Source organism: Simochromis diagramma, unplaced genomic scaffold (assembly GCF_900408965.1).
Source record: "Simochromis diagramma unplaced genomic scaffold, fSimDia1.1 OVJJ01000485.1, whole genome shotgun sequence".
In the NCBI taxonomy this organism is placed as follows: Eukaryota; Metazoa; Chordata; class Actinopteri; order Cichliformes; family Cichlidae; genus Simochromis; species Simochromis diagramma.
Genome location: NW_024387522.1, coordinates 132,125 through 144,899, shown reverse-complemented (window position 1 = coordinate 144,899; position 12,775 = coordinate 132,125). Strand labels below are relative to the sequence as shown.

The window sequence follows — 12,775 nt, the reverse complement described above, 5'->3', positions numbered from 1 at the left end:
ATGTTCTTAAAACATTCTTCATATTCTGAATTTGTGTTTGCTCTGAAGATTTTTATTTATTTATTTTAAATCTCAGTGAAGTCATGAAGCTAAACTCCTGCAGCTGACTTTTAATCTTTCTGTCAGCTCATCCTGAGACACTCACTCATTCATTCATCGATCTGTTTACACATTCTTAGCATTACTGACAATCTTTTCACAGGTCACTAAGTTAAAGCTATCACTTGCACACATCACTCTCACTTTGTTTTCAGATTAAACTGGTTCAACAAACAGGATTCACACGTGGACACTGAACCAGTTCTGCATGTTCTCCAACTGCCACATCATTTTTAAGAAGGGTGGCATTTATGGGAAATCATAACTCATGTTTTAACCAATTCATTTGAAATTGAATGAGTTGGAAAATGAAGCCCAAGATACTCATATGTACGAGAAATATCTCAGCAAGAGCAACATCCCCCTATACCCTGGACCTAAAGAGTTTTCACCAAGTTTCATGCATCTTATCTAAAACACGACACGCATAGATTTAGTTTACAAGGAATCAAGAATGATGAAGGCTTCAAGGATCCAAACAATGGCTCAGAGGATCCAGATGGACTGTCCCTGGTGTGGTTCAGTCTGGCTGTGCAAGAAAAGGAGATCCAAAAAGCTGAGGAGACGCTCCTGGAGAAGAACATGCATGCAGAGCCGGGCTTCCTGAAGAAGTTTGCCTCCTCTCCAGCGTTCAGTGAGAAGTCCAGGTATGGATCGTATCGCTTCACCTTCACGGTGCAGGAGGTGCTGAAGGCCTATAGCAAGCAGGTACGGACTCCTTCAGTTCATATTAATGCCTGTATTTACAGGTGTTTACTATTATTTTCTTATAGTTGAGATGTGTAAATGTCAAAGATAGAAATTCAATAAATTTCTTCTTTATTTAAGTAGCCAGTCCATCCATCACCTGAGACTGAAACAGACTCCAGCGTATTTTCCATAAAACAAAAAAAACAACAAGTAGAAAAAGACAGAAAGACAGTAAGATGTTAGGGAGGTTATTTTGGTTAGTATTTGACTCTGTGTCTTTCCCTCAGCGTTCCCCCAGTTAAGTGATTCCTGTCTAGATGTCTGTTTTCTCAGTTGTTTTACTGTGTGTGTCTCACTGTGACTCTTATCCCTCGATCTCCTCCCTCTGTTCGTTGGGTTTTGTCAGTCTGTGTTGCCGCGTGTGTCTCATACTTCCTGTTTTTGACAGTCTCTGGTTCTGTGTGTACTATGTTCAGCCATGCTTCCCCAGGTGTGTCCTTTTTGCCCCGATTCCCTTGTGTATTTAGTGCCTCGGTCTCCCTCTGTCCGGTGTCATGATCTTCCCAGGTGTGTGTTCTGCTTGTCTGTTTAGTTCCTAGTTTCCTCCTAGTTTGCTTTTATGAATTTTGTAACCCAGCAATAAAGCTGCATTTTTGATTTAGTCCTGTCTCTGAAAGGCAGTATTTTGGGTCCTCAGTGTTGCCTGCTTCACACTGCCACTTGACATAAAAGTTATGTGACTGATAATCTGCTAACCATGTTTAGTGTTGTTGGTCCATGTTCTGAGCCTCAGGCTGATAATTTATAGACACAATCTCTGTGAGTTTTCCACTAAAACATTTTTTTCTTTTCAGTTTTGTTCGGGGGAGCAGCCCCGTATGCGTGTTCTCAGAACGTCGCTGTACAGACAGGAAGTGATGTATGCTGTGCTGGTCCACAGCCCAGACCACAAAGAACGCTTCAAAGACTCGTATCCTGAGGTGTCTGATGACCCGGATGCCGTCTGTGCTTACAGAGATGGACACTTCATCTGGAGGCCACAGGCCATGTGTGAGACACACAGGTAAGAAACAGATAACAACATCCATGGATGTATATGCACTATACAGGTCATCATGGCCATACGAGAAACAATCACATGTGGAAAACAGTTTCCCACCTGACACCCTCACTCTGAGCTGTTTTATTACAGTAACTTTAGTGTATTTAATGAAGCCATGCATGTTTTTATCAATATTATCTGAGCTACAGGGGCTTGAAGAAGATGCAGGTGAGTCTAAAATGTCTGATCCTCAATAACTCCACAGGTAACCCAGATAGCCACATGGAATATCCAGAACTTAGAAACACATTTGACCTGATCAGCAGCAGGATGTTTGTCTGTAGTAAAGTGGCTAAAAGGGACATATCACCCTGTGCCAGCTGGTCCTAAACAGTGATATGAGCATGGAAAACTGCACTTTTTGAGGTTTTCTCCAGTGAATTACCAAAAATCAAGTCCACAGGTGTCAGTTTGCTGCATGAGTTTACAGTTCTTTTGTGAGGTGTTTCAAACGTTGCTTCTCCTCAGGTACAAGCTGACTGTAAATGACCATGTGGTGAAAGCTGAGAAGGCGACTAAGCCACATCAGTGGTATGTTTGGGACCACATCACCATCGCCCTGCTCGTAGAGGACGGAAAGGTAACTTCACTGCTCCTCTTCCTCACACACCTGAAGATTTTCCGATCAGGAATATTATTGTGTGTTTAATCATCTTAAAGCTGGAGCTACTGGCGACCCTCTAACAGTTCTCAGATCTTTGACTTTCAGAATTTGTAAAAATTGATAGTTATGATGGTACATCCTATTAAAGTATTTAGGGTGAAAGTACCTGACACAGATACACAGATAAGGTTGCATCTGTATCATACAGATGCTGTTTAATGTTACAGAACTGTTTTTAGCTTTTTGTATGATTTTCGTTCCACTTCTCACGTGTACACACACTTTGTATAGGACTTTCACGTGGAATTCCAATAAAATTGATTCATGTTTGTGGCTGTAATGTGACAAAATGTGGAAAAGTTCAAGGGGGCCAAATATTTTTGCAAGCCACTGTATATAGCACCAAATCTCAACAACAGTCGCCTTATATTGTAAGGTAGACCCTACAATAATACATACATCATATGACCCCCTATGAGCAGCACTTTGGCGACAGTGGGAAGGAAAAACTCCCTTTTAACAGGAAGAAACTTTCAGCAGAACCAGGCTCAGGGAGGGGCGGGGCCATCTGCTGTGATAGGTTGGGGTGAGAGAAGGAAGACAGGATAAAGACATGCTGTGGAAGAGAGACAGAGGTTAATAACAGATGTGATTTGATGCAGAGAGGTCTGTTAACACATACTGTTATGCATCATGCATCATGGGAATCCCCCGGCAGCCTACGTCTATTGCAGCATAACTAAGGGAGTCCCTGTCAGGACTCTTGCTGCAGCATTTTGGATCAGCTGAAGGCTTTTCAGGGAGTTTTTAGGACATCCTAATAATAATGAATTACAGTCGTCCAGCCTGGACGTGATAAATGCATGACTAGTTTCTATCCACACCAACTTGGATTTCGGGGATTAGTGATGTGGCTGCATCATCAGTTGAATGAAAAATGAATAAATTAATTAATATTCTGTGGATGAACTTACACTTTCATTCTGTATGTACAGACAGTTTAATTTAGAACGTTTTCTTTTCCAGGTGCTGAAGTTTGGTTCTGATGATTTACTAAAGAAGCTTACATTCTGTAAAAAAGATCAAGTGATTGTTGCACCAAGATGCTATGATTCTCGTGATCTTGCTCAAAATTTGGTTAAAAGGCTGTGGGGGAAAAGAACGTTTGAACTGAAAGAGGAGTCTTCATCTGTGGAGGAGTCTGCACTTGAGGAGCGTTTTGAAGGTAATGAATCAGTTACTGAAACATTTCTTGAATCAGGCTTCCTTCAGTCCACCTTTTATTAAAAACAGTAGAAACCCTGGAAACACTCGTCCACTGACAGAAAACATGAAAAGCTGTGTTTCAAATGATAGGTTTATTGGCTCCAGCTTTGCATCATTCATGCATCACATTAATGTAGGTTTCTTACACTGAGCATCAGATAAGCTGCTACCTGAACCTGATTTGATAAGACTACAGCCACAACACATTTGAGGACAAATGCTATATTTTTTTCCACCTGTCAGTTGAAGAGGCCACACCCCTTATAATGCAAGCTGCATACTGTTTGTATCAGGCTGTAAATGTGTAGTGGATGTCAGCTGGACTGCAGATTCATTCTCGCTCCAAATTTAAGTTTGCATCTAAGCAGGGACAGGTGAAGCTAACAGTTTCTCCTCTGTCATTTTTTATCCCCTCCAGATCTCTCTCTTAGATGAAAAATGACCACAAGATGATAAAATGCAGTCTGAAGACTCCCTGCGACGAGACAGCAGCTTCAGTTTGAATTCTCTGGGTTCTGCAAACTTTTCTTGTTTCTTATTTTTAAGTGACCAAACATATAACTTCATGTTGGTGTGGTGAAAGCATTTACAGGGTGCGAATTTCACGTTTTATTTTGTAATCTTTAGTCATGCTGAGGATGTCTGTGGGGTGATATTAGTTTAATAGATTAATAGTATATTAAAGGTTTATCTAATGAACCACTTCCTGTGGTAACTAAGTGCACAGTAAAAGACAAATGACTAAACATTCATGACAATATGAGGAGAAAAATGTGATCATGTGTTTTAATGCAGTCTTTCGGGATGGGATGTATCTATATACCTGAATTAAAGAGAAATTACTTTGCACACACAAAAAGTGGACAATGAAGTTGATTTAAAACTTTGCTTTTAACTATGTAAAGCACTTTGTGCTACATTTTTTTTGTATGAAAAGTGCTTTATAAATAAAGACTGATTGATTGATTGAACAACAACAACACAGATTATCATTTTACATAAAAGTGCTCAATCATACAGTAATTGAAAAAGGAATAGGCTGAAGCCTTGTGGCTTATAATTATCCTATTCTTTACCCCATAGGAATAATCAAATTCTTAACCAAGAAAATAAATAGCATCGATAAATAAGTTACATAACAGTTTGAAAAGAAATCAATGATAAATCAAGAAATTAAATCAACACAAGTGTCTGTGAAGGTTCTCAGTCATCCAGGTCATCGTTGTCAAAGGAGCTTGCAAAGAAAAGCGTCTGGACTTCTTTAAGTTGCTTGAAGACGTTTCACCTCTCATCCGAGAAGCTTCTTCAGTTCTAAGGTCAAATGGTGGAGAGTCCCAGATATAAACCTAGTGGGAGTTTCCCCCCACAGAGGGACAAAAGGACCCCCTGATGATCCTCTACCTAAACACAAGCCAAGGTCTGAAAACAGGTGTGGCGTTAAGGCGTCTGGGGAGGCATCTCAAAACTGGATTATAGATGGCAGAGAGTTGGTGTCGTAAACCCCGCCTCTGTTCAAAGATGGTCGCTCACAGTGGACATAGATGCTTCTTTCACTCCTCTTTCAAACCATCTGTCCTCTCTGTCCAAAATAAATAAATAAAATAAATAAATTTTTATTTATATAGCACCTTTCAAGACAGAATCACAAAGTGCTGCACATAAGATTACAAGTCATAAAAAGATTTAAAAAGAGAAAATAAAACAGGCAAAAAATTAACCAAAAGCAGTTTTAAAAAGGTGAGTTTTGAGTTGTTTTTTAAAAACAGCTGCTGAGTCCACAGTTCTTAATGTTTGGGGGAGAGAGTTCCACAGTCTCGGGGCCACAGTGGCTAAAGCTCTGTCACCCTCAGTCCTCCTCTTAGTATTTTTTATAGCAAGTGAGCCCTGATCAGATGACCTCAAAGACCTGCTGGGGACATCGGGCTGTAGCAGATCAAAGATGTAGGCTGGTGCCAGTCCGTGCACAGCTCTGTAGGTCAAGACCAGGATCTTAAAATTGACTCTAAATTTAACAGGAAGCCAGTGTAGCTGAGATAACAACGGTGTCACATGTGAGTACTTGGAGGATTTTGTCAAAAGCCAAGCTGCAGCATTTTGCACAACCTGCAGACCATCCAGAGAACCTTTGCTAAGACACATAAACAGCGAATTACAATAATCCAAGCGTGACGAGATAAATGCATGTATAGCAATCTCCAGTTCAGATCGAGATAAAACCGGGCTTAGCTTAGCCACATTTCTTAAATGATAAAAACAAGACCGAACCAGAGATTTCACATGCCCATCCAATGTGAGACTCGAGTCAATGGTGACACCTAAATTCCTGATTGAGGATTTAACATAGAGTGAGAGAGGACCGAGGGCTTTCACTATCTGCGATAGAAACCTATCAGGGGCGCATACGAGGACTTTGGTTTTCCCCTCGCTGAGTTGGAGGAAACTTGCAGCCATCCAACGTTTGATCGAATCTAAGCAACCATTCAGACGCTGAAGCTTAGATAAATCCTGGGGCTTAAAAGAAACGTACAACTGAATATCATCAGCATAACAGTGATAAGAAATGTCCTCAAAAGAGCCCATTATATGCTGGAGGCGGAGAAGATAAATTAAAAACAATAAAGGCCCCAAATCTGACCCTTGAGGGACACCATAAGTAAGGGAGGTAGAGGATGACCTAAAATCGGAGACTGCCACAGAAAAGGATCGGTGATGGAGATAAGAGGAGAACCACTCTAATGCAGTTCCAGATACACCAACCCATTTTTTTCAGCCTTTCAATGAGGATGTGATGGTCAACTGTGTCGAAAGCTGATGTGAGGTCCAACATGAGTAGAACAGAGCATTTACCTGCATCATTATTCATCAAGATATCACTTGAGACCCTAAGAAGAGCTGTCTCCGTGGAGTGAGATTGACGAAAACTGGGCTGAAACTTATCGTAATTGCCATGTTTATCAGGAGCTGCCATAAGCTGCTGAGCCACAACCTTTTCTAGAAGCTTAGCAATGAACGGTAACTTAGAGATTGGTCTGTAGCTGCTCCAAAGAGAGGGGTCAAGCTGAGGTTGTTTTAAAAGTGGGAGAATAGCAGCGTTTTTAAAATAAACCGGAACTATACCAGATGCCAGTGAAGAGTTGATATCACATAGAACAGGGGTGTCAAACTCAAACACACAGTGGGCCAAAATTCAAAACTGGAACAAAGTCGCGGGCTAACATTAATATTTATTGAAAAAAAAATCTTCCTCCAGATATAAGAATGAATCTTTTTTTATGGACTCAAACAAGTTTTGCTGAAAAGCTGAATATGGAACAAGCAAAGCTTAATACCAAACAATATATATATTAGCTGTATAATACCAGTAGGCCAGCTCTGATAGTAATTTGGTATGGCTTCGAGGGCCAAATGTATTTAGGCTGCGGGCCAAATTTGGCCCGCGGGCCAGAGTTTGGCATAGATGGCACATAGACAGTGCCATCTATGCCAGGCCTGGCCCATATCTAGATGGCATACGTCTTATCATGCCAGAAGTCAGCCAACAGTGCCGGCTTGATACCATATCTGGGCCAGATATGCTATGTGGGCAGTAATTCCTCGGCTGGGATGTTGTGTCTCTTGCCGGTCTGTGTCTTTGTGTTTAGTGCCAGCAGCTCCACTCTTGAGTAGATGAAGGAGCTGGTTCCAGAAGTTTTGAAAAGTCAATTTAAAAGACAATTTAACTACACAGCAAAGCAAGACACGAGTAGGCAAAGTTCTTCATGTTTCTCGTGCACGGGAGAGAACCGGACAACCACCGTTCCTTCGCTTGACCCCAGTTGCTCTCGTTCGCTCCCCCGTAACACTGCTCTTTTATTGAGGTTACGTGATTATACATAGGTTCATTAACATATGACATCTACATACAAACAAAGAGTACCTTGCCTGTGAGTGTGTGTGTGTGTGTGGTCAGAGTGTGACCCCATAAACGACTTCCCTAAACCTGCTGGTCTGGAAGTCCAGCAGTTCATCTAAACAACAGGCACTTAGAGTAAAACAGACATAGCTACGTTTATCCTACCATAAAACAATAAGAGCAGGTACGACCTCTCACCTGCTCCCAGGATGTGGCTGTGAATGCCAGAACACTCTGGAATGCACACAAAGCCTTTGCAGACTATTAAGGATCAAACCTCTGCCAACATGACATTGATTATACAACTCTAAGCATAAATGACAATCAACAATACAAATCTAACAACTGAATGTAGTGTATAGCGCTTTGCGGTCCTTACGCTGTGATTGAAAGAGGAACACAAACACTGACTGTGAGCTCATGTCTTATGTCGGCACTAACACACACATTTACACTTGGTATGTGTCGAGAGAAAAAACTCACTTCCTGCTGCGAGTGTTTCATTTACCTGCAACCTTTAAGGTGGAATGTTTTCTCCCTTTTACTTAAAGTATCAGTGTGACAGAGTTGATCATCAGTTTGACTTTAATGGCTTAAAAAACAACTGCTGAGAGTCCCTTCTCTTCAACAGCATAAACTCAGACACAGCTCAGCTGAAAAAAGTCAAATAACAGTGAATTCTTTAATATAATAGTGACACAAGTTTGAATTCAAAGCATCAGTGTACACCACAAACAGCTCATTTTATAAGCTCAATAACTGGACACTGATGCTTTCTGGGGCAATTCTGGAGCACTGATGATGGTTTAAGGCCTCTAAGATGTGCACAAGCTTCTAAAGATGAAACTATAATCATCTCCTAATGGATCCTGACTGTGTTGATGCTGAACTTTCCCAGAAACACAACTCGGGAGATTTTGTTCCTTATTCATGTTTTACTTCTCTTTCCTGATTTTGGTGTCAGGTGATCGTCTCCGTGCGAAGGTAAGTAAAGTTAATCCGTCATATTTTCCTGGCAAACATCAGCTGTGTGCAGCTTAGTTCCAGCACAAACAACACAATTCTGCGGCTCCACAGTTCACGGTTACGGTTGTAACAGCATGTGCCATCCTTCACAACATCTGCCTCAGCATTGGTGAAATTGTTGCCCCAGAGGATGAGCCCGTGGAAGATGGAGCAGAGGATGAGGAGGGGAAGGCAGGTTTGGAGGCAGTTAGGGGTGCTCCTTGACGAGACCGACTGTCGTCTGAGGTGTCAGTCCTGGAGGAGGTACCAGTAAATCATGACTACCATTAACAGGCAGCTGAAATTTTATCTCTTTTTTTTTCTGGAATCTAGTACTTTGTCAAACTGTTGTCTTCTACAGAGTTACAAGTATTATACAAGTAGTAATATAGCATCCACCATCTCCTGCTTGCATATTTCTGAAACCTCTTAGTGGTGTGGCAGCCGTCGAGTGAGGCCTGCAAACCCTGTGGATGGACGATGCAGTGGACAGCGGGAGGAAGCATCCTAAAGCTCTCTTTGCAGACCACCCTGTGTGATTCTCCACTCGCCCACCAGACAAACCGCAGGTCTCAGTTGCTGCACCTCATCCACGTCTGATCTTGCTCCGGCAGATTCAGCAACACTGCCAGAGACTTCCTGTAATCTATTACAGTTGTTAAAGAGACGGTCCAGGAATAACTATGAATAGCTGTAAATATTTTATTCTGTCTTCATATGTTGTTGGTGCCTTACAAATATTCTTGTTTTGTTGTTCTTGACATCAGTGTTGGTCAAGTTACTTGAAAAAAGTAATCAGTAACTAATTACTGATTACTTCCCCAAAAAAGTGATCCTGTTACTTTACTGATTACTTATTTTCAAAAGTAATTAATTACTTAGTTACTTAGTTACTTTTTAAAAACATGATTTACAACCTGAATAGGTGATAAAGCGATAGATTTTTCAGCCCAATTCTACTTTTTCTACATAATCCATCATACAAAATGTAATCAAATGGAAAAGTCTCTTTTTTTTTAAACTTGTTTTATTAGTTTTAATCTTTTAACTTTATGCATCAAGCAAAAATTTAATTATATGCAACATTCTCTGACTGGAAGAAATTTGTTTAACATTTAAACCTATTTTCTGCACATTCCAGCTCATAAAATAAAATATTTTTTGTGTTTACACTCAGTCTTTCAAATAGATGCAAGTAAAACACAGCAGAAAATAAATAAAGTCAAAGAGTCAGCGGTCCTGTTGCTCTATTTTCACCTGTAAAGCAGGAGTGGGGTAGGCGGAGGTTTACCCTGGTGCAGGTGTGCCGCGGTCAGTGGAAGAATCCGCGAGTTTCTCTGTGAGTTTCCCATTACGTCGTAGCTACTCGGTGCTTGCTTGGAAGTTTAGGGGTTTTGTTCGCTGTAAAAAGAAGTTTTCTTCCCACGCACAGCGGACGCTAATGTTTTTGTCACTTTTTATGGAATCAAACTCAAAGTAAGGTCAGTACTTCCACGCTTTAAACGCTGCATGCTCATACTCTCTCCCACAATCGATATGTGATCCATTGTTGATCTGCACACAGCTGTTGTCACTAACGGCGCACTCGCTTACGTCACTGTCATGAGACATTCTCGCAAAAAATCACGGTTTTAGTAACGCAGTAACGCAGCGTTCCTACGGGAAAGTAACTGTAATCTAATTACCGTTTTTGCAATAGTAATCCCTTACTTTACTCGTTACTTGAAAAAAGTAATCAGATTACAGTAACGCGTTACTTGCCATCTCTGGTTGACATGTACTCCATTGTTATTGACTAAACATCCATTTCCAATCATCCAGAGTTAGCATTATGTTCATACATGTTAATAAAATGGATTCAGTGACAATTACTGTTTGTTTCAATCAATTTATTGAGAACATACAACTTTAAATTGACAACACAAATGTCACAATGTAGCAAAAAGATTAGAAGGAAACACCTGCCACGTCGGAATGAAACGTTAAAGAATGGAAAACAGTCTGTCCATCCCGTCCCGTCCTGCGCCCTTCTTTCCTCTGCCTCCCTTTGATGAGGTCTTGCAGCTCATTGTCCAGATCCCTTCTCCCCTTCCTCCCTGTTGTGGGTGGCCAATCCCCTTCCTTATCAGTGTTTGATTCTCTTTCGTTTTGGTCACCCACTGCTGCGCTTAGCCCTGGAGTTTTAAGTTATCCCGTTTCTTTCTGGCCTGTGAGGGGGGACTTTCCCCTGCAGGCACATCTTCTCTAGAATTGTCCTGATCGCACACAACAAATAAGAGAAGAGAGGAAACCATGGCAACTATGTTAATCCCTAAATCCAAAAGTTTTCCCAGCAGAACACCAGAGGAATAACGTCTGCACATCACAGGCTCTGTAGAGCATGAGGGTTAGTAAAACCATCCCCAACAAGTTGCCTCGAATATCTATATAATGTCTCTAGACGAGTTTTTCGCACACCCTGGATCAAGCAAAAAGAGAGAAATGAGCAAACGTGGAGTCAAAGCAAAAGCTAGCAGTGACCTGGTAGCTAGCAATTGCCCCGAAAAGGAGACCATGTGCGACGCTGAGGATGCACTAAGTACACTGCGGGATGACGTGATTGTGGACAAGGTGACCTCTAACATATCTAAGTATATGGATATCAAGATATCCGAAGTCATAAAGCCAATAAACGAGCTCACTGAGAAATTCGACAATCTGATAGAAAGAATGGAAACAGTGGAGCAGCGGGTCTCGGACTTGGAAGATGTCACGGCTACAAATGAGCCACGTATTGCCGCTCTCGAGACCCAGCTTAAGAAGGCCATGGAGCGTCTGGAAAGCTTTGAGAATCAGAGCCGGCGGCAGAACGTGAGGATTGTCGGGTTAAAGGAAGGCGCGGAGGGCAGAGCACCAGTGGACTTTTTAAAAAAATGGATACCAGAAGTCCTGGGCCTTCAACAGGGTGCCATTACAGTCGACAGAGCCCATCGCACTGGACCACCTATGAGGCTTACCGGCACGGAGGGACCACGTGCAGTACTGGTCTGGCTTCATTACTACACCGATACACAGAGGATTCTCCAGGCTGCCAGGGCTAAAGGTACCGTAAACACAGAGGCAGGAAAAGTATCCTTCTATCAGGATTTCTCCGCCGAGGTGGCTCGAAAGAGAAAGGAGTCGGCGAATGCGCGTAAAGCTCTCCGAGAGGTGGGGATCAAATATTCCTTCCTTTATCCAGCCATCATTAAAATATTTAACCCCGATGGCACCAGCATCTCCCTCGCGACCACCCAGGACGTCAAGGACTATGTGAGCAAATTGCCAAGACCTAAATAAACTGTTGGTGCACGACAGCGTCATTGTAATGTAAGTTACAAACTCGAGGCTTACAGCATTATAGTATTGATAACGAGCTAAGATATAGAGTATACTTTGATTTTTGACATACACTCCAGTGCAGGGATGTTACGCGTTTGTGGCCCCCCACAGCTGTACTTTAGAGTAGGGTACATCTAGATGTGTAATTTATTTTTTGTTATTTTGTGTTATTTGTGTTGGGGAGGGTTGAGGTTTCCAGGCTTTGTGTTCAGGTTTTGCTGGGAACCAGTGTTCTTGTTTTATGCTCAATTATTTTGGTTAATAGGCTCAGACTGGTCAAATGTAGATTTGGTTAAATATGTAAACAGCACAATATATACATTACTTTTCCTATATGTCAGTTAAGATAAGTACTTGGAATGTTAAAGGGTCCAACAATGTGGTGAAAAAAAAGTCCATTTTAAATTCTCTGAAGAAAGATTTGACTCACATTGCTTTTTTGCAAGAAACCCATTTGACAGATGATGAACACAGAAAATACTGTAGAGAATGGGTTGGTCAAATTTTTTTCTCATCCTACTCCACAAATAAAAGGGGGGTTATTACCCTTATACACAAAAATCTTCCCTTCAATGTTACAGCCACTCACAAGGACAATGAAGGAAGATATATATTGGTTAAAGGGATGTTGCATGGGGAAACTGTTCTCCTAGGTAATATATATGCGCCGAATGCACAGGATGGCGAATTTTATACGGTATTATTTAGTCAATTAGTGGACATGGACTGTGCTAATATAATATTAGCGGGTGACTTT

General features: G+C 41.5%; 1 protein-coding gene across 1 annotated transcript; it reads left to right on the top strand.

The window, feature by feature from the left end:
* Positions 1–376: 376 nt before the first annotated feature.
* Positions 377–4,614, top strand: LOC120726352. The gene is made up of 5 exons (XM_040019856.1): positions 377–807; positions 1,644–1,852; positions 2,360–2,471; positions 3,522–3,720; positions 4,180–4,614. The coding sequence occupies exons 1-5, from the start codon at positions 682–684 to the stop codon at positions 4,194–4,196; spliced, it is 663 nt and encodes a 220-aa protein (XP_039875790.1). The 5' UTR covers positions 377–681; the 3' UTR covers positions 4,197–4,614.
* The last annotated feature ends 8,161 nt before the right edge of the window (positions 4,615–12,775 follow it).

Excerpts from the sequence above, each read along its gene's own strand:
- LOC120726352 (XM_040019856.1), top strand. The coding sequence starts at position 682 with ATGCATGCAGAGCCGGGCTTCCTGAAGAAGTTTGCCTCCTCTCCAGCG. Across the intron at positions 1,853-2,359 it reads GCCATGTGTGAGACACACAG|GTACAAGCTGACTGTAAATG; the intron begins GTAAGAAACAGA and ends GCTTCTCCTCAG. Across the intron at positions 2,472-3,521 it reads TGCTCGTAGAGGACGGAAAG|GTGCTGAAGTTTGGTTCTGA; the intron begins GTAACTTCACTG and ends TTTCTTTTCCAG.